This window comes from Bombina bombina, chromosome 3 (genome assembly GCF_027579735.1).
Source record: "Bombina bombina isolate aBomBom1 chromosome 3, aBomBom1.pri, whole genome shotgun sequence".
NCBI lineage: Eukaryota > Metazoa > Chordata > Amphibia > Anura > Bombinatoridae > Bombina > Bombina bombina.
The window spans coordinates 1,058,871,880-1,058,895,467 of record NC_069501.1 but is presented as its reverse complement, the minus strand read 5'-3'; the positions used below and the strand labels follow the sequence as shown (position 1 = coordinate 1,058,895,467).

General features: G+C 38.4%; 1 protein-coding gene across 2 annotated transcripts in view; it reads right to left on the bottom strand.

Annotated features, from left to right (window-relative positions):
- Window positions 1-6,943: 6,943 nt before the first annotated feature.
- AAAS (aladin WD repeat nucleoporin) overlaps window positions 6,944-23,588 on the bottom strand; it is a 75,926-nt gene continuing 59,281 nt past the window's right edge. For both annotated transcript variants that reach the window (XM_053708309.1, XM_053708308.1), the window contains exon 17: window positions 6,944-7,584. In XM_053708309.1, coding sequence (XP_053564284.1) covers window positions 7,441-7,584 — 144 coding nt within the window. In that variant the 3' untranslated portion in view covers window positions 6,944-7,440. The remainder of the gene's footprint in view (window positions 7,585-23,588) is intronic.

Here is a 23,588-nt window from a genome sequence, read left to right as displayed (position 1 = left end):
TAGGGGCCTCCTGAGTGGGCAAGACTGGTGTAGACGAAGGAGGGAATGATGCAGTACCATGCTTACTCCCCTCACTTGAGGAATCATCTTGGGCATCATTTTCAGTGTCACATAAATCACATCTATTTAAATGAGAAGGAACATTGGCTTCCCCACATTCAGAACACAGTCTATCTGGTAGTTCAGACATGTTAAACAGGCATAAACTTGATAACAAAGTACAAAAAACGTTTTAAAATAAAACCGTTACTGTCACTTTAAATTTTAAACTGAACACACTTTATTACTGCAATTGCGAAAAAGTATGAAGGAATTGTTCAAAATTCACCAAAATTTCACCACAGTGTCTTAAAGCCTTAAAAGTATTGCACACCAAATTTGGAAGCTTTAACCCTTAAAATAACGGAACCGGAGCCGTTTTTATCTTTAACCCCTTTACAGTCCCTGGTATCTGCTTTGCTGAGACCCAACCAAGCCCAAAGGGGAATACGATACCAAATGACGCCTTCAGAAAGTCTTTTCTATGTATCAGAGCTCCTCACACATGCGACTGCATGTCATGCTTCTCAAAAACAAGTGCGCAATACCGGCGCGAAAATGAGGCTCTGCCTATGATTAGGGAAAGCCCCTAGAGAATAAGGTGTCTAAAACAGTGCCTGCCGATATTATTTTACAAAAATACCCAGATTAACTGATTCCTCAAGGCTAAATATGTGTATATATGAATCGATTTAGCCCAGAAAATGTCTACAGTCTTAATAAGCCCTTGTGAAGCCCTTATTTACTGTCTGAATAAAAATGGCTTACCGGATCCCATAGGGAAAATGACAGCTTCCAGCATTACATCGTCTTGTTAGAATGTGTCATACCTCAAGCAGCAAAAGACTGCTCACTGTTCCCCCAACTGAAGTTAATTCCTCTCAACAGTCCTGTGTGGAACAGCCATGGATTTTAGTAACGGTTGCTAAAATCATTTTCCTCTTACAAACAGAAATCTTCATCTCTTTTCTGTTTCAGAGTAAATAGTACATACCAGCACTATTTTAAAATAACTAACTCTTGATTGAATAAAAAAAACTACAGTTAAACACTAAAAAACTCTAAGCCATCTCCGTGGAGATGTTGCCTGTACAACGGCAAAGAGAATGACTGGGGTAGGCGGAGCCTAGGAGGGATCATGTGACCAGCTTTGCTGGGCTCTTTGCCATTTCCTGTTGGGGAAGAGAATATCCCACAAGTAAGGATGACGCCGTGGACCGGACACACCTATGTTGGAGAAATAAGTACATACATGTCTTAGAAATGACAGGGTGGGCCGTGGACTCGTCATATCGTAAAAGAAATAAATTTATCAGGTAAGCATAAATTTCCTTTTCTTTTAGAAGATATGACGAGTCCACGGATTTCATCCTTACTTGTGGGATACAATACCAAAACTACAGGACACGGATGAAAGGGAGGGACAAGACAGGAACCTAAACGGAAGGCACCACTGCTGGAAGAACCTTTCTCCCAAAACCAGCCTCAGAAGAAGCAAAAGTATCAAATTTTTAAAATTTTGAAAAAGCGTGAAGAGACGACCAAGTTGCAGCCTTGCGAATCTGTTCAACAGAAGCATTGTTTTTAAATGCCCATAAGGAAGCCACAGCCCTAGTAGAATGAGCCGTAATTATGTCCCGCAGTCTCATATGCCAGACGGATGATACTCTTCAGCCAAAAAGAGAGGTAGCCGTAGCTTTCTGGCCCCTACGCTTTCCAGAAAAAACAACAAATAATGAAGATGATTGACGAAATTCCTTAGTCGTCTGCAAGTAAAACTTCAGGGCACGGACCACGTCCAAGTTATGCAACAGACGCTCCGTCTTAGAAGGAGGATTAGGAAATAATGAAGGAACAACAATTTCCTGATTAATATTCTTATTTGAAACAACCTTAAAAAGGAACCCAGGTTTGGTACGAAAAACCACCTTATCAGAATGGAAGATAAGATAAGGCGAGTCACATTGTAACGCTGAAAGCTCAGAAACTCTACAAGCAGAAGAAATAGCAACCAAAAACAAAACTTTCCAAGATAACAACTTAATATCTATGGAATGTATGGGTTCAAATGGAACCCCTTGAAGAACATTAAGAACTAAATTCAAACTACAGGGTGGAGCAATTGGTCTAAACACAGGCTTGATTCTGGTCAGAGCCTGACAAAAAGACTGAATGTCTGGAACATCTGCCAAACGTTTGTGTAGTAAAATTGACAAAGCAGAGATTTGTCCCTTTAAGGAACTTGCTGATAACCCTTTCTCCAATCCTTCTTGGAGAAAAGACAGAATCCTGGGAATTCCATGAGTAGCTCTTGGATTCGCACCAATAAAGATATTTACGCCATATCTTATGGTAAATCTTTCTAGTAACTGTGCCTGAATCAAAGTATCAATGACCGTATCAGAGAACCCCCGCTTAGATAAAATCAAGCGTTCAATCTCCAAGCAGTCAGCTGCAGAGAAACTAGATTTGGATGTTGGAAGGGACCCTGAATGAGGTCGTGCCTCAATGGAAGCTCCCACGGCGGAGGACATGTCCACTAGATCGGCATACCAAGTCCTTCGAGATTAGAATTACTGAAGCCCTCTCCTGTTTGATCCGAGCAATCACCCGGGGAAGTAGAGCAAACGGTGGAAACACATCAGCTAGGTTGGACTGCCAAGGCATCTATCAGTTCGGCCTGAGGATCCCTTGACCTGGATCCGTATCTTGGAAGCTTGGCATTCTGACGAGAAGCCATCAAATCCAACTCCAGAATCAGAGTGGCAAAGACCTCCGGATGGAGTTCCCACTCCCCCGGATGAAATGTCTGTCTGCTTAAAAAGTCTGCTTCCCAGTTGTCCACTCCTGGATGTAGATTGCCGACAGATAACAAGAGTGAGCCTCCGCCCATCGAATTATCTTGGATACTTCTGTCATCGCTAAGGAACTCCTTGTTCCTCCCTGATGATTGATGTAAGCCACAGTCGTGATGTTGTCCGACTGAAAACGGATTAATTTGGCCAAAGCCAACTGAGGCCATGCCTGAAGCGCATTGAATATTGCTCTCAATTCCAGAATAGTGATTGGAAGTAGAGACTCCACCTGAGTCCACACACCCTGAGCCTTCAGGGAATTCCAGACTGCACCCCAGCCTAGTAGACTGGCATCCGTTGTCACTATCACCCAAGAGGGTCTGCGGAAACACGTCCATTGGGACAGATGATCCGGCGACAACCACCAAAGAAGAGTCTCTGGTCTCCTGATCCAGATTTATCTGAGGAGATAAATTTGCATAATCTCCATTCCACTGTTCGAGCATGCACAGTTGCAGTGGTCTGAGATGAAAGCGAGCAAACGGAATGATGTCCATTGCTGCCACCATCAATCCAATTACCTCCATGCATTGAGCCACTGATGGCCAAGGATTGGACTGAAGGGCTCGGCATGCATTCAGAATTTTTGACTTTCTGACACTCTTTTCTAGATCACCTTCCATCCGTGAGTCCTCAGAAAGGACAAAACCATGTCTGTATGAGATTTTGTCAGATGGTAAGACGACTGGATCAGAATATCGCCCAGATAAGGCGCCACTGCAATGCCCCGCGGCCTGAGAACCGCCAGAAGGGACCCTAGAACCTTTGTGAAGATCCTGGGTGCTGTGGCCAACCCGAAGGGAAGAGCCACAAACTGAAAATGTTTGTCCAGGAAGGCAAACCTTAGAAACTGGTGATGATCCTTGTGGATAGGAATATGAAGATATGCATCCTTCAAGTCCACGGTAGTCATATATTGACCTTCTTGGATCAATGGCAGAATTGTTCGAATAGTCTCCATTTTGAAAGATGGGACTCTGAGAAACTTGTTTAGACTTTTTAGATCTAAAATAGGTCGAAACGTGCCCTCTTTTTTGGGGACCATAAAAAGATTTGAGTAACACCCCTGCCCCTGTTCCAGTCTTGGAACGGGACAAATTACTCCCATAGTAGAGAGGTCTTTTACACAACGTAAGAACGCCTCTCTTTTTATCTGGTCTACAGATAATTGTGAAAGAAGAAACCTCCCCCTTGGTAGAGAATTTTTGAATTCCAGTTGATACCCTTGGGACACGATTTCCAGTGTCCAGGGGTCCTGAACATCTCTTACCCAAACCTGGGCAAAGAGAGAAAGTCTGCCCCCCACTAGATCCGGTCCCGGACCGGGGGCCGCCCCTTCATGCTGTCTTGGTAGCAGTAGCTGGCTTTTTGGGTTGTTTACCCTTGTTCCAAGCCTGGTTGGGTCTCCAGACGGACTTGGCCTGAGCAAAATTCCCTTCCTGTTTAGTGGAAGAAGAGGGGACTCCTTTAAAGTTCCGAAAGGAACGAAAATTATTTTGTTTACCCCTCAATTTAGCAGTTTTATCCTGAGGTAGGAGATGACCCTTACCTCCTGTAATGTCAGAAATGATTTCTGTCAAGTCAGGCCCGAATAGGGTTTTTCCTTTGAAAGGAATAGCCAAAAGCTTTGACTTAGATGACACGTCAGCAGACTAAGATTTTAACCATAACGCTCTAAAATGGCAAATCCGGCATTCTTAGCCGCCAATTTGGCAATCTGAAAGGCTGCGTCTGTGATAAAAGAATTAGCCAGCTTAAGAGCCTTAATTCTAAAGCCTTAATCTAAAATATCCTCTAAAGGAGTCTCTTCTAAGGCATCAAACCAGAAGGCCGCCGCAGTGGTAACTGGTACCATGCAGGCCGTCGGTTGTAAAAGGAAACCCAGATGAATAAACAATTTCTTTAGAAGACCCTCCAATTTCTTATCCATAGGGTCTTTGAAAGCACAACTGTCCTCAATAGGAATAGTTGTACGCTTAGCCAGGGTAGATATAGCTTCCTCCACCTTAGGGACCGTTTGCCAAGAGTCCCGAACAGTGTCAGATATGGGATAAATTTTCTTAAAAATAGGAGGTAAGAACGGTATACCTGGTCTGTCCCATTCCCTCTTGATAATCTCTGAAATTCTCTTAGGAACCTGAAAAACATCAGTGTAAGCAGGTAAAGCTAAGTATTTGTCCATTTTACACAATTTCTCTGGTGGTACTACAAGAGTCACAGTCATCCAGAGTCGCTGAAACCTCCCGAAGTAACAGGCGGAGGTGTTCAAGTTTAAATCTAAAGGACATGACGTCCGAATCTGTCTGAGGCAACACACTTCCCAAATTGGAAAGTTCCCCCTCAGACAGAAGTTCCCTGACCCCCAAATCAGATCCCTGTGAGGGTACATCGGAATTAGCCAACAAAGCATCAGAGGACTCAGTATTCACATTGACTTCTGTCCTACTGCGTTTGCCCTGTAACACTGGCAACTTAGATAATACCTCTGTAAGGGTAGTTGACATAACTGCAGCCATATCCTGCAGGGTAAATGAATTAGACGCGGTTGAAGAACCTGGCGTCGCTTGGGTGGGCGTTAAAGGTTGTGACGCTTGGGGAGAATTTGGCGGCATACCCTGATTCTCCTCAGACTGAGAATCATCCTTAGACACACTTTCTTTAAATAAAAACTGCTCTTTACATTGTAAGGCTCTTTTAGTACATGAGGGACAAAAAGTAAGAGGGGGTTCCACAGTGGCATCTAAACACATAGAACAAGTAGTTTCCTCAAGTTCAGACATGTTAAACAGACTAGAAATAGCAATAATAGTCATTCTTAACCTTATTTATTAACCTCTGAAGTAAAAAAAACATACTAAAAAAAAACGTTTACCTAAAAAGTGTACTGCGCCTTTAAATAATAAAAGCGCAACAATTTTTCTGTATCTCAAAAAAACATATTTGCAGCAATAAAAAATGTCCTAATATGTCAAATTTAGCTAAATAATATTGCACCGCTTGTTAGGATATGCTATGTAACACTTTATATCACCCTTATCAGATATAATAACATTTTAAACAATCTAGGCCCCTGCACTATAAAAAAAATAGAATGTCGATCCCAAGGACAGTGAATAAGCCATGTGTCCCTCTAACAAATGTGTACAATAAAGAGCATGACTATGAAAATAACAGCCATTCTTTTCTCAGGCCAATTATAACTAAATAACAGGACAATCCTTAGACAACAACCGCATCTCCCAGCGTCTAGCCCATATTGAATCTACATATAAAAAAATATATAGCATCAATATAAAAAGCGGAATTCAAGTTCCACCATTATACATATAGTGCCTACTGATTACCGCTTCCCAGGTAGGGAATAATGTCAGCCTATTCTGATGTATCAAGTCTCCCTAGAAGCAAAGGACTGAACATACATCAATGCTGCTTGTAGCATGACACCGTTCTCCACACTGAAGATTTTTCTTACACTACCTTCAGAAGCTCTGTGGGAACCAGTATGGATCTTAGATAACGTTTGCTAAGATCATCAACATCAGGGCAGAAAAATATAATGTCTCCATTCCTCTTGGGAAGCTCCAGACTGACGATTTCTCCCTGAGAAAATTAGTACTCACTGGTAACATTTAAAAATAAAAAACTTCTTGATTGAAGAATCTAAATTAACACCTCACTTTACCTCTTCCTATCACTAACACAGGCAAAGAGAATGACGGGGGGGGGGGGGGAGGAGGGGAAGGGAGGAGCTATATATATACAGCTCTGCTGTGGTGCTCTTTGCCACTTCCTGCTAGCAGGAGGTTAAATCCCACAAGAAAGGATGAAATCCGTGGACTTGTCATATCTTGTAAAAGAAATGGCCCGTGTGAACAGGCTTTAGGACTAGTCTTAAATAAAAAGGCATTTAAAATGTAAATCTAAATTACTTTTCAAGCTTGTGAAGAGATTGTACTTACCTATACACCAACACTACTATTGAAGTTCTCCTTATCAAATGTCTGGTGTGTGTTTCAATGCTGACAATTTAACATACAGTATAACTTAAATATTTTTGCTCTAAGATTTTATTAATTAAATTAACAAATTAACACATTTTGTATAAAGACTGAACAAATACTAAGTGAAAAGGCTGTTTTTTATTATTTTAGCAGCAATCAAGATATACGCGTGTTGTAATGATTAGTTCCAGGTACTTTAAGGGACACAGGAAAAGGAAAGCTGCTTGTATCTTGTACAGTCCATTAATATTTGTGTCTTTTTGGTGTTCCCATTTATGTAACATATTTTGTAAAGATGAATATCCAGATTTTTATGCACAGTTTTCTAGATCTTGAGGTGGTAATAAATATTTCTTTATGTAGATCCCTAAACTTAAGCACTTACCACAAAGAATATATTTAATTTCTCTCATTCTTCTGTTTTGAGGGTATATTCTTGCTTTAGTGTTGAATGGTGTCTTATTTTAAAGGTTTAAGAAAAAGCTTTAACACCTTGTCTAAAGATTTTTTAATGTTCTAAGAAATTGCGTTTTCTCTCAGGTAAATCACATCTCTGTAAAAAGAGTCCGTGTTGAAGTTGTGTTACTGCCATTTCCTGAAATAACAGCATTTCTCTCTGGGCTGAAGCGTGGGAATTGTGCATTGACAAAGTAAAAAGGGACATGAGTGAGACGGCCTGAATTCCATAGCTGGGGAAGAGAAGACAAAGAATATGGATTATTATAATTTATCATTTATTTTTATAGTGCTGCTGTAGCACTGGGATTACAGAACAACCAAATACATTCTTCATCCACACTATCATATATATTACAAAAACAAATCTATGTAATGTAATATGGAGCTATTATACCCTGGTTCTCTGTGGTGTGGATAGCTCAATCCTGCCATTGATTTCACCCCCCAGTTCATACATGTAAAATTCAAAAAGAAAGGAATATAGGGCATATAGTAATCCCCTAAAAAAGAAAGGAAAAGAAAAACAGCACACATAAGGGGTTATATATAATAGTTTTAATTAACTATGAAACATATCAAAATTGGTACTAGCCCACTTATGCCCTGCAGCACTGCATAAAGCAAAAGCATTATAGACAAACAAATATATACATATACACAGGGGGAACCAATCTGTTATCTATGACACAGGCCTGTATCACTCTAATGCCGTATATAAACATATAACCATGTCTAAGAGTAACTTGTTATCAAGACCAGCTTAGAGTTTGTATATACAAACACATATAAGCATAGTGTGTGAAATACATAAATAATTGAGTAGAGAGAAAATAGAACCGCAGTGAATACACACTACAAATCCTACCGCATGTGATATAAAATCAGAGACAGTCTCGTTCCCAAATAGTGACCGCAGATCAAACCGCACACTAGGTCGTGATTTGCAAAAAATGGCAAACTTGCATCTATCAATTGGGATTATACTTTTATACATAGACAGTCTTATTGCCTTAGTGAGGTAACCGCAAACCAAGCAGCACACTGAATCTTGAGCACATTGTTTTACAAGTATTATTTCACTTATCTTTGAAGTGGGTTTCAGCGTTCATGTAGCGTTTAAACTTCCATTGTGCATAACCTCAGTATGACAAATTGAGTGGGGGAGTGGCCCAACTACCACATCTTTCTTGATTGGCTAAAGACATTCAAGTCCATTCCTAATTAGCCAGCAAACATTCACGCTGAAGTAACAAAGATATCCACATTAGATACAGTGTATCCAATCTTACCACAGATGTACTATGTAAAAAAGATTATACATCCAAACACTCATAGTGTGTAACGAGTCTTACCACAGATGTACCGTTCCTCTTTGACAAATTTCATGCCGCTCACTCTGCTGCAAATCTCCACCAGATCGAGTATAGAGACAGTCTTACAGCTTCAACCGTATAGCTCCACACAGCAACATCTTTCTTGAAATACAGGCACAATGGCAAGCCGTCAAGAATAAAAAGCCGGTCAGTCATGTAACAATAGTTCCCATTTAGGAAAACCTAGGAGATAGTCGACTTACTCCAAGGTATAAAGACACATAGGTGTCAAACACACAAGTGCCAATGCACATTTCCCCCCCACAGTAACTATGTGTTACAGGGGCTCGTCAGGGCATGTTAGTCCTCTCTGGACCTCCTCCTTTTATAGCATCTGGCGGTGTTCAATTTAGGTAATTACTACCTCACCTCCTTGCACTTTCTTAAAGGAACATGTCAGTACATACAAAATATGCATTGAAATAACTGCCCTTTCTTGTATTAACAAAATAGACTTGAGATATCTGATAATTTATTCACACATTACAACACATAATTCCTAGTGTCCAGTGACTTTCTATCTCTTGTTTGTTAAATACCTTCACTTTATTTATATGGCACTCACCCCATCGGATAATCTATTGGTGTACCCACCACAACTTAATACATAAAATTGTGCATAATAATGATCTCTTGCATAGTTACATATTACAGGAAGCTGGCAAACTCCAATTTATCATTTAGACCTACATGGATTCTGACCCTAACCTATAAATCCATTTTACCTCTTTTTGAAACAAAACTCTATCATTATCACCTCCACGACCATTCGTTATCCCCTTATCAATAACTATAAATCTAAGGGACTCCACTTCTCCATTATGCAACAGATTGAAGTGTCTAGCAACATTAGTATCCCTGGAGTATAAAATATCATCTCGGTGCTCCTGTACCTGGTCCTTTATTAACCTCTTTGTTTTGCCAACGTAAAAGACCGGGCACGAGCACCGTAAAAAATAGATAACCCCTTCCGATTTACAATTAAAGAGGAACCAAACCTTTAATTGTAAATCGGAAGGGGTTATCTATATTTTACGGTGGCAGGATTGAGCTATGCACACCACAGAGAACAATAACCAGGGTGCTCGTGCCCGGTCTTTTACGTTGGCAGGTCTAAATGATAAATTGGTGTTTGCCAGCTTCCTGTAATATGCAACTATGCAAGAAATCATTATTATGCACAATTTTATGTATTAAGTTGTGGTGGGTACACCAATAGATTATCTGATGGGGTGAGTGCCATATAAATAAAGTGAAGGTATTTAACAAACAAGAGATAGAGTCACCGGACACTAGGAATTATGTGTTGTAATGTGTGAATAAATTATTAGATATCTCAAGTCTATTTTGTTAATACAAGAAAGGGCAGTGATTTCAATGCATATGTTGTATGTACTGACATGTTCCTTTAAGAAAGTGCAAGGAGGTGAGGTAGTAATTACCTAAATTGAACACCGCCAAGTGCTATAAAACGAGGAGGTACAGAGAGGACTAACATGCCCTGACGAGCCCCTGTAACACATACTGTGGGGGTGAAACGAGCGTTGGCACTTGTGTGTTTGACACCTATGTGTCTTTATACCTTGGAGTAAGTATCTCCTAGGTTTTCCTAAATAGGAACTATTGTTACATGACTGACCGGCTTTTTATTCTTGACGGCTTGCCATTGTGCATGTATTTCCAGAAAGACGTTGCTGTGTGGAGCTATACATTTGAAGCTGTAAGACTGTCTCTATACTCGATCTGGTGGAGATTTGCAGCAGAGTGAGCGGCATGAAATTTGTCAAAGAGGAACGGTACATCTGTGGTAAGACTCGTTACACACTATGAGTGTTTGGATGTATAATCTTTTTTACATGGTACATCTGTGGTAAGATCGGATACACTGTATCTAATGTGGATATCTTTGTTACTTCAGCGTGAATGTTTGCTGGCTAATTAGGAATGGACTTGAATGTCTTTAGCCAATCAAGAAAGATGTGGTAGTTGGGCCACTCCCCCACTCAATTTGTCATACTGAGGTTATGCACAGTGGAAGTTTAAACGCTACATGAACGCTGAAACCCGCTTCAAAGATAAGTGAAATACTTGTAAAACAATGTGCTCAAGATTCAGTGTGCTGCTTGGTTTGCGGTTACCTCACTAAGGCAATAAGACTGTCTATGTATAAAAGTATAATCCCAATTGATAGATGCAAGTTTCCCATTGTTTGCAAATCACGACCTAGTGTGCAGTTTGATCTGCGGTCACTATTTGGGAACGAGACTGTCTCTGCTTTTATATCACATGCGGTAGGATTTGTAGTGTGTATTCACTGCGGTTCTATTTTCTCTCTACTCAATTATTTATGTATTTCACACACACTATGCTTATATGTATTTGTATATACAAAATCTAAGCTGGTCTTGATAACAAGTTACTCTTAGACATGGTTATATGTTTATATACGGCATTAGAGTGATACAGGCCTGTGTCATAGATAACTAAGATTGGTTCTCCCTGTGTATATGTATATATTTGTTTGTCTATAATGCTTTTGCTTTATGCAGTGCTGCAGGGCATAAGTGGGCTAGTACCAATTTTGATATGTTTCATAGTTAATTAAAACTATTATATATAACCCCTTATGTGTGCTGTTTTTCTTTCCCTTTCTTTTTTAGGGGATTACTATATGCCCTATATTCCTTTCTTTTTGAATTTTACATATCTTACCATTTGAGGGAAGCACAGAGGGTTAACAATAATAAGCGGTATATACTACTCTCTCTATTTTTCTATATATGACCAGTAAATACAGTACATTTGCATAATCAGCAAATGCATCAAAAAAGACAATGCAATAGCACTTAGTCTGAACTTCAAATGAGTAGTAGGGTTTTATCTGACAAATTTCAAAATTATGTATATTTCCACTCCTCCTGTATCATGTGACAGCCTCAGCCAATCACAAATGCATATATATATATATATATATATATATATATATATATATATATATACTCAGTACTCCAGCCTATCGTAATGGCCCTTCCAGGTTACATTAGGGACAGTGCCCATTTACTCCTTCAATTGGAGAAGATACATTGGCAGTCAGCTTTCCAATGGCTTACTATCGACGTGACAGCTTTATACTCGAGCATACCCCACCAAAAAGGCCTGGAGGATTTGGGTAATATGCTAAGACGATACACTGATTTTTCTGACAACTTTATAGGATTTGTAGTGTCTACAGCTAAATTCTTATTGACTCACAACTACTTTGTCTCTGGGGGGGATTTCTATTTACAAAACTGCGGCACAGCCATGGGGGCTAAGTTTGCCCCGGCCTACGCTAATCTATACATGGGTTGGCTGGAAATTAACACCATTTATGCCGATGATTTCCCTCTCAGAGACAACTTAGTAGTGTATGGCCGTTTCATAGACGACCTGATAATCGTTTGGAACCCTGTCAACCAAAGAGAAGCCCAAAACTTAGTTGATCTACTAAATGTTAACTCCTTTAATCTGAGCTTTACATATAATGCCCACCCTAGATCAATTGCCTATTTAGACTTACAGCTGACAATAGATGCCAACAATAATATTGTATCCTCTATCTACAGGAAGGCATTAGCACGTAATACAATCTTGAGGGCAGATTCATGCCATGTAAAACATACCATAAGAGGCATACCGAAGGGCCAATATATAAGAGCTCGGAGGAATTGCTCTAATTTTCAACAGTACCAAGATCAAGCTGATCAAATTACCACCCGGCTTGTGGAGAGAGGATACAATAAGGCCACTCTGGTAAAAGTAGCAAAAGAGGTTGGTAAAATAGACAGACATACACTATTTGCTAGCCCTAACAGGAAAAATAAATGTACTAGTGACAGACAGAATACACCGATTAGAGAAATTGTCTTTTCTACTCAATATAGTAGACAGTATGAAGAAATTTGTAAAATAATACACAAATACTTACCCATTCTACAAAGTGACCACAAACTCAAAGACATAACTAGACAGCAAATAAAATGTGTAGCCAAAAGAGCCCCCACTGTAGGAGACAAAGTTAGAAAAAGTTTTACCTTGAAACCCCAACACAATACCAACTGGTTAACTCCACATTCAGGCTTTTTCAAGTGTGGACGCATTTGTAAAAGTTGTAATTATACTAAAAAGAGTGATCAGTTTACATCTTCAAATACAGGAAAAACGTTCCCAATTAGACAAAGAATAGATTGCACTAGCCAATTTGTAATCTATTTAATTACATGTCAACAGTGCCTCCTACAATATGTAGGCCTCACTACACGTCCCCTTAAGGATCGTATCAGACAACATCTACTATCACTTGAAGAGGAAGTTCCCAGAACACCGGTAGCCAAACATTTTCGATCCCACGGCGCACACATCAAACATCTATTTTCATTTATAAGTATTGACCATATAGGCAAGGACATTAGAGGAGGTGACAGAATTAGCAAACTGCAGAGGAAAGAAGCCTTTTGGATCTTCACTCAGACCAAGAGCCCAAAAGGCATTAATATGAGGCAAGATCTTGACTTATTCATAGATTAACCTACAAGTCCCCTATTCACTGTCACTAGAATAGCATTATCTGTACGGAGTCTATCATTCTCCCTCTACTAAATATTGCAGGTAACTCCATTGTCCCCTGGCACACATAAATACAACAAATATCAACCAATGAGTGTTCATCGGTTTTACACAAAAAAAAAATCAAATAAATTGTATCTTAATTTCTTTAGCATATAGGTTTATTTTAGGTCACACTACTCATCATAACAAGCCTTATAATTTTATCATTTTATTATTATCAGTCTACCATATTCTTTATAGCCTTACTGCACAATCTTTATGTGTTCCTCCCTTAATAGCAACTATCTTTAAATATATAAATCTTTAAAGGGACACTGAACCCAAATTTTTTTCTTTCATGATTCAGATAGAGCATGCAATTTTAAGCCACTTTCTAATTTATTCCTATTATCAATTTTTCTTCGTTCTCTTGCTATCTTTATTTTAAAAAGAAGACATCTAAGCTTTTTTTTTTATTCAGAACTCTGGACAGCACTTTTTTATTGGAGGATAAGTTTATCCACCAATCTGCAAGAACAACCCAGGGTTGATCACCAAAAATGGGCCGGCATCTAAACTTACATGCTTGCATTTCAAATAAAGATACCAAGAGAATGAAGAAAATGTGATAATAGGAGTAAATTAGAAAGTTGCTTAAAATGTCATGCTCTATCTGAATCACGAAAGAAAAAATTTGGGTACAGTGTCCCTTTAATATATATATTGGGGGAGCCAAGGCAGGCATAATGGAGGACGTGTGATATGTGAGCTCCAGGTGCAGTGAATAAGAAAAGTGGAGAAAAGGTTATCATAAGCTCCCAGAGGGTCACTAAAACACCACCGGAGTGTTTATACATCAATCCTCTGTGTTTTATGACCACTCAGTTTGCTCAGTGTAAAAGCTAACATGCAGTCTTTGACGTCTTGCAAGCTGAGGAGTACAAGAACCAAAATGCCGGTCTCCTAAGAATCAGATAAGCTGGAGAGAAAACAGAGGATAAAACTGCAAGGAAGCTGCCACATCACAGGGTAAGGAGTTCAGAGGGGAATATGGCAAGCAATTAATCTACAGGGTGATTGAGGAAGAAAGACAATTTTAAGACGCCATAGCAGGGAATCAGCCACGTGGGAGGCAGCATGTTAATAAAGTGATTATAAACAGCCAGAGAGACTTGAACAGCAACATGCCTACTATTTAATAAAGACTTTTAACCCTACATGATGTTAATGAATCGGGCTGCAGAGGAAGCATAAGTAAATAAAGCATTAAAATGTGAAAGCTGGATCACAAAATAACACATAAAAAGAAATAGCATTGTATGGTGATATAGCACAGATTGTACCTATCTATAGTACACAGCATATCACCAAAACTACTCAGAAACTTTGGATGGAAGGAAAATAACTTTGACACAGAACATTCACCCTATATAAATCACTCCCCGCAATTTATTTTTCTCCTGTAAACCACTCCGGCTTTGCATGTGACTCCAAAGTGCTATTAAAACACTAGTGCTGCAGCAGACTTTCTCCCACTTCAGGACATAAACAGGGGTCTTGCTATCCTTTGTTCAACAGCTAGATCATTTCAAGTGTTCCTCCATTTTATTATATGAGCTATATCATGTCAGTCAGAAGACAAAGTAAACTAAATGCTACAAATAAACCTGCAGCAGCCAATATATTTTTTAAACCCCAGAAAGGAGAAAAGGCTCATGATAAAGAAATTGTTGTAACTGAGGAAGAAATGGAAGAAGTTCTAGAACCAACTTCGCCAGCAGGTAATAATATACCCATTACCAGAAGTGACATAAGGAACCTTGTCTCCAAACAAGACATATCCACAATATTTGACAAAATGTGGGAAAAGCTGGACACCCTCCAGAACACTGTTACAAACAGTCTCACTGAAATCAAACAGGATATTTCGGAACTGGGATCCAGGTTAGAATCCTTGGAAGAAAAAGAAGAAACACTGGAAGAAGACATTACAACCATAACTCAACAAATGGCTGATCAACAACAGGAATTGGCAGACATTAATGACAAGCTGGAAGACCTGGAAAATAGGAGCAGGAGGTGTAATATACGTCTAAAGGGTATCCCTGAAACTATAGTTACAACAGAATTAAGCAATTATCTTCTACAACTATTCCAGGCTATCACAAGCTCTGCTGAGGATGGAAAATTCCAAATGGAAAGGGCACATAGAGCTCTAAGAGCAAAACCAAAGGACACAGAACCACCAAGGGACGTCATAATTAAACTATTACGCTTCCAAGAAAAAGAAGAAATCATGACTGCAGCTAGAAAAAATCCAACCTTTAAATTTCAGGGCTCAGTCATACAATTTTACCAGGACCTTTGTATCAAAACACTGCAGAAGCGTTCTGCTCTCCGTCCGCTGACACAACTACTGCGAAAAAATCAGATATTATACAGATGGGGATTCCCTTTCGCACTTCACATACACCATGAGGGCAGAACAATCACGATCAAGGAGAAACAAGACATACCAGGTCTCTGCCAACTGCTTAAGCTGGATTGTCCAGAGATTCCAGATAACTCTCAAGACAATACCAAAAGACCCACACAGCCATTAAGAGGAACAGCTCAAAGTGAACGTTGGACAAAGGTCTCTAAAAGGAAACAAAGGCCCTGAAGGATTAAAGAGACTGAGAGAACTGACTGATGTTCTTTAACAAGTATAATCTTTCTTTGCCTTACTCCATGTGGAGGAGTTATTGTCACAGCTCATGTTGTGGTAAAAGACTTGAATATCAATCTCCTAGTAGTAAATAATGGCACGAGCATAAAGTATATTTATTTATGTCAGTAAAAAGAACATTAAGTAAATTATAAAGAACTGGAGATTGATAAGATATGACTAAATTACACTATCCATGACATTAGTTATTATTATATGTTCCCTCTAGGAATAAAAGATCCACTTTTTCAATTCATTATTATATAAGATACACTATGTAATATTTAGCTGCACACCCACTTAGATAGATTTGATGTTGCAGACAAACAAGAATAACTTGAAGGATTACAGATTGTTTAATAGTTTGTTGTTGTTTAATGTTGAGCTATGTTTTTTATGTTTTTGTTGTTTTTTTGTTTCAAGTACCGTCGAGCAGTGGTCAGGAAAGTTTCTCCATAACAGGATGGACACTAAGAGAGCAGTTGTTAGTCAGAAAATAGAGGCATTGATGTTCAGGTATGAGGAGGGGAGAGGTAAAATGCTCAATTATGGATTCTAGATGGAAGATAATCTCCCATAATGTAAGAGGTTTGAATACCAATATTAAAAGGAAAACTGCACTTACCCAATATAACAATATGAAGGCTAAAATCATTTTCCTACAGGAGACACATTTTACACACCATCAAATCCCTAAATATTGGGACAAACAATACACGCAACACTTTCACTCCACAACCGATAAAAAGAAAAGAGGAGTATCAATACTTATTCATAATTCCATTCAATTTATAAAAGAAGAGGTGATAAGGGATAAGGAAGGCAGATATCTTATAGTGAGGGGGACTGTGCAAGACAAACAAGTCACACTCTGCAACATATATGCACCTAATGAGCAACAACACAAATTTTTTGATAATCTTTCGCATTTACTGACCCAATGGTCTCAAACCTTGATAATATTGGCTGGGGATTTTAATGTAAACTTAAAGATTTTAAGGGATACTAATACATCTAAACTTACAAATAAACAATTAAGACTTAACTCTATTACCAAATCCATTAGGGGATCTTTAGAGAATCATAATATATATGACACTTGGACGACATTATATGGACAAACAAATGACCACACATACTACTCACCTGCACATAAAACATATACCAAACTCGACTATATATTTATTAGCCAAATTCTATTACCAAACCTAATCTCTTCATCCATTCACGCCTCAGTATGGTCAGACCATTCCATAATACAGATACAACTAAAAGGTCTTATTAATGTAGAAAGACAAAGATCCTGGACATACGACCCTACAATACTAAAGCAACCAGGTATACAAACTAAAATATTAAAGAGTCTGGAAGAGTACTGGAAATTAAACGTAGACCCTGCAATCAACCCAGTAATCATATGGGCTGCACATAAGCCATATATTAGAGGGTTACTTATAAAGGAAAAAGCTTTATATATAAAACAGAGTAGGTTTGCGGTAGCTACCTTGCAACAAGAGATTGAACTCTTGGAAAAGGCACATCAAAATACACTATCCCAACTATCACTAGACACATTGACAAATAAAAGAAAAGAACTGGCTAAAATTTTATCTGATAATTCAGTGAGGTCCATTAATAAATTAAAAACATACTATTTCCTATATGCAAACAAGCCAGATAGATATCTGGCCCATAAGCTAAGAGAAAGAACAACATCTTTCACAATAGCACAAATTCAAAAACCAGATGGTACTATGACATCTCATCCGCAAGAAATTACAGAATGTTTTGCCAAATATTATGAATCTCTGTATGATGGGAAGAAGGTGGGTCAATCCCCCCAGATAGAGACCCTAAGAAATAAACTACTAATGTTAGCGAATCTGCCAAAATTAGACAAAGCGGACGCAGAGGCACTGGATGCAGAGATCTCTGCTACTGAGGTGTCTGCAGCTATTAAAGATCTTAAAATAGGAAAGGCAGCAGGTCCCGATGGATTTTCAGGAGATTACTACAAGCTATTTAGAACCAATTTGACTTCCCACCTACATAAATTTTGTAAAGATGTCATGTCAGGCACGCCGGTTCCCTCTGAACTTTTACAGGCCAAGATAGTAGTAATCCCTAAGCCAGGGAAAAACCCCAAAATAGTACAAAATTATAGGCCAATTTCCTTAATTAACCAAGATCTCAAGATTCTCACCAAAATCCTAGCAAACAGGCTTAAACAATACTTACCTTCATTGATCCATCCTGATCAGGTAGGGTTTATTAAAGATAGGGAGGCCCCTGATAATGTAAGACGCATAGTGACGCTGATAGAATATCTGAAGGGAACAGAAACGCCTTCTCTGCTCCTTTCTCTGGATGCGGAGAAGGCGTTTGACAGAGTAGATTGGCAATATATGATGGCAGTTCTCGAATATATGGGATTCGGTAGTAAATTTAGGGGGGCAATCAAAAATATATACACAAATCCAGTAGCAACAATTAGGGCAGCGGGATATCAGTCTCGACCTATCAATATATTGAATGGAACTCGTCAGGGATGTCCGTTGTCTCCACTTTTATTTGCGTTGTGCATAGAACCTTTGGCGTCTTGTATTCGCAACTCTAAGGATATCCATGGGGTTAAATTAAATAAAGGGGAACAAACACTAACTTTATTTGCAGACGATATCTTGCTTACAATTACAAAACCAATGCTTTCCCTCCCTAGGTTGTACCAATTATTAGAAGATTTTTCCAATGTTTCGGGTTTCAAAATAAATTCGGATAAATGCGAAGCACTCCCTCTATCATTACCAACACACACACAAAAGTTGATAGAAGCGAACTTTGATTTTAAATGGGTTAATCATTCCCTAAAATATCTAGGCATACAAATCACAGACACCATAGAAACATTGTATAAAGCAAACTACATCCCAATTTACAAAACTATAAGAAGAGATATATTGAAATGGAAGAAAGGGAACTTTTCTTGGTATGGCAGATTATCGGCCATTAAAATGAATGTCCTACCAAGACTGTTATATCTATTTAGAGCTTTACCTATTAAAATCCCAATAAAAGAGCTTGAAGAACTACAATCTGAAATTATTAAATTTATAAGAGGACATAAAACAGCTAGAATAGCTGCTCATATTTTAAAACAACACAAGCTATTGGGAGGTGTAGGAGTCCCTAATCTTAGAGATTATTATCATGCTGCCAGACTGGCACAAAATGCTCTTTTATGTAAAGATTGCCAGGGGATGACATGGCCAGGTATTGAAGCAGATATTGGAAGACTAAGCACTCCGGGAGATATATTATGGAAACCCTCAGATCCAAAAGACCAGAGGATAATTAAACTAAAAACTACAGAAGATTCTAAGCTTATGTGGAGGTCACTAACACATACAATGAAATTACTCTCGCCACACACTATTATAATACCTCTAAGTACACTACTCCCAAAAGAATTTCAAAAACAAATAGATAAGTGGGGAAATAAAGGCCTCTATAGGGTAGCTGATTTCCTAGACAATGGGAAGTTGTTGACATTTACACAATTAAGAGATAAAATACACCCAAATACATTGCACTGGTTTTTATATCTCCAAATTTCCCATGCTATAAATACATATAGACTAGGCAGCATCCCAGCCTGCCCAAAAACTGCTCTGGAACAAATGATAATGACACCCGGTAGAAATAAAAAAATGATTACACGCTTATACTTAGCCATTCAAGAAGCAAATAGTTCAGCAAAATTGGTAATTTATGACAAATGGGAACAAGATTTAGCTATAACCTATGATAGAGAAGATTGGAGCCAGATTTTCTCCTCAATGAGGAGAAGCTTAATAGGGGCAGACCTTATCGAAAACTCAATAAAAACCTCATATAGATGGTACCTTACACCACTGAAATCCTCACATTACACCACACAGGGTAGTAGATTATGTTATCGGGGATGTAATGGGATAGGGACCTATTTTCACATGTGGTGGGAGTGTCCAAAGATACAACCTACATGGGACAAGCTTTCTCAACTATTTAAGGTGATTCTAGACGACTCCTTTACATTATCAGCCTCACAGGCCTTACTACATATCCCCCAGGAGTCAATGAACTCAATTACTAATAGATGGGTTAATATTATATGTACAGCAACCAGAATATGTATAGCTAGAAAATGGAAAGTGGGGGCTCCAGAATGGGGTGAGGTAATGATCAAAATTGAAGATGTTTATAATATGCTAGAATCAGCTGCATGGATACAGGGGACATCTGAGAGATTCCAAAACATGTGGATACACTGGATTTTAAATAAACAGAAATATGTAGGTACATACAGATCAACACTAAGTAACCAATAAGGCTTTTTTAGGGCAATTAAATTGGAGAGAATAGGAACTTTCTTAAATATAGATATAGCGTTCTAAAGAAATCTACAACATTGTCACTGCTCGACGGGAAAAGTTTAAAGTTAAAGGTTTTTCTTTGTATACAGTTATGAAGTTTAGGTTTAGGGAAATGGGATAAGAGGGGGGAGGGGGTGGAGAGGGAGTTAGGGAAGGGGGGAGAAAAATTGATGAAAATGATATAAACAGGGTGCTGAAAACTTTAATTGTTTTAAGAATACTAGGACATTGTAACCCAGCACACTGTTTTATTATGTTGTATTTGATGTGATCCATGACAATAAAAATTATTTCAACTAATATATATATTGGACCTATAGGATGTTATCACCATCATAGGCCCAATAGGTGTTTGATGTATAACCTAGGTAGCTCCCCAAGTGCCTTACAAATAGGTTCACCCAGGATTGGGGTACAATAGGCAGTTCACAAGTATTCACTACATATTCGCCAAACTAGAATTGTCCCCAATAATGCTTACCTTCTTTTTACATCTTTTTACATCTCTTTACATCATTTCCCTACCACCTAGGAACCCAATAATTAGTTAGATCTTTTTTATAGGATAGTTGGTGCCCGCATTAATTTCTTTGCTACTCAGGTTGGCAGGAACACTATATCTTACACTTCCCCAAGTACCATAGTAATCATGATTACCAATGCTGCCACCATGTTAAATTCCTAATTAAATTGAAATAAACAACCAACATACTCAGGCAGCATTCAAATAAATATTTATTGTAAACTTAAAACATATAATAATAATCTTTTGGTCTTGGATAGCGCTTAGTAGTAGCCATTAGCGAAAAAGTTCATTTTTCCTCAAATAACATGTTGCTACCTTTTTATTTTTGTGCTCAGATACATGTTTTGCATGTATAATTGTAATTTTGAAAATATTCCCTTTTTCTATCACTTTTCTATTACTATTCAGCTTATCACTGCGGTGACTTTGAACACCGTTGTGCTTTTATTCTCATGCACAATATAATAATCAAATCTTTGCATTTAGCTTTTAGAAATATTTTACCACCTTTAAACCTAATCACAGAAATATATAATTATGCCAATTTTTTTTAACTTAGATGTATTGCCTATCACATTACTGTTTAATAACACTTATCTCTTTGAAAGTTTTACACATTGTATTTTGTAGTTTGCACTTAACATTTTTACACAATATTTCTTCACACCACACCAATTAGGCCTTACTTATACACTATTGGCTAATACCAGTATTTAACCTGACAGCAGGTGAACACCGTTAGATCTCTGATGAAGCGCATGTGAGCATGCGGGAAACGCGTCAGATCCAGCCCTGCACACTGTGACTGTGTCTTTCACTTGTCTGCTTATTAAATTACCCACTTTGGAAAAGAGTCTGCAGCTCCTCGTTTTTCTTTCTTCTAACCATATATATATATATATATATATATATATACTAGTCCTAAAGCCCGTTCACACAGGCCATTTTTTGCAGTACAGCGGTCCTACCCCTTGCACTCTCTCCCTCCCCCTCTCTCTTTCTCCCCCCTCTCTCCCCCATTTAATAATCTATGATACGTGAAAGTTCATTGATCCATTGAATGAGAGTCCATGATTGCATGATATGTTGATATAATAACATGAAAGAGAGTACACGCCTCTACTTCCTACTCTCGAGATAGATTCAATTTTGGTAGTTATATCTATATATGATTAGATGAGGTGTTCCCTGTTCTCTATTATTACTTACGTTTTCAATTGAAAGTATATGAGGTGTGTTTTAATCTGTTTTTAACCTTTTAGTAAAAGTGACTTCACTTGTCACACACATACACTGTGGACAGTTCATTGTGACCTATATGCCCCCTATACATGTTCCAGCCGACCTGATAATGGTACTTTGGTAACATTTGCACTATGGTTATATATGATGGGAAAAGTTATTTTCTGTACTCCATATAATTTATATTATAGTATTTCATGTGGATACTGAAGTTCAGAATGGCACACTTAAATTACTAGTATCATGAGATCTATGAATGTGGCTTTGGTAGTATCTTTAGTACTTGTAATTGTTATGTTCTTATAAGTTTGGTTAGGTTGATGTCAATTTTTTGGCCATGGAAAAGGCATTCACATAATAAAGGCTTAATATTATGTCAATGGAAGATTGTGTTTTATAGTTTTTAATTTTTTGCAAGAGGCCACAAATATGGGCAATACTTACCCTTGGTAATCACTTTTGGGATTGCACCATGTAATACAGTCTGTTTTTGGTTATAATATCTACAGACGTTTATTATATTTTGAATACATTTTGATTGGTCTTATGTTTCTGGACAACAGGACGGACTGTCTACTATACACTATATAGGTCTATGGAAGATAGTTTTTGCTATCTGTGTGTATTTGATTTTTTTGTATCTTGTGATCCAGTTGGATGTTTATGTTGTAGTTGCTATGGCAACGCTGCGTTATTAATAGTGGGGATAATTATACATGTAGACATGGCAGTTAGTTAAGACACTATTTGGACACATGTTTGTATTTGTAGAGTTATGTTTTATTTTATTTTTGATTCACAGCAATATTTTTGTTCTCTTTTGTTGTCAGGTTGCCATGGCAACCTTACGTTTCAAATTGCAATGACTGCAAAGAAATCATTGAAATAGATGGTAGTAGATTGTGAGGAGTGATTGTACTTTGCAGTCGTACTGTGGTGTGATACAGAGACTACTAGTGAACTGGTGTGCCGAGATGGGTGTGGGTTCACATGTTGTGAGCAGCACTGTTAAATCTCCAGGGATTGAATCAGTAACCACCTTAGCTTTTACTAACGCTTTATGCTCTGGGAAGCATTAACAGTGTTCAGACACGATAATATACAGCCGCATTGTGTGCCTTTATTTATTTGTTTGTACATGTCGCCATGGCAACCTCTCGACCAGTGGTTGAGAGTTGCGGCGATTCTATCTGATTTGGAGTATGGGCGATCATATTTAACTAGATTGTCACGGACCGCTACCTTATGAGGTTTGAATAGGTGAATATACCGCAATATATGTAGTGGATCGTATATATGTTAAAATCTATTCGGTATGTTAAGGCAGGCGGTCCCAAGTGAGGAGTCTCATGCTCCAATGAGCAACCGGAGGCGTGAGATATCCCAT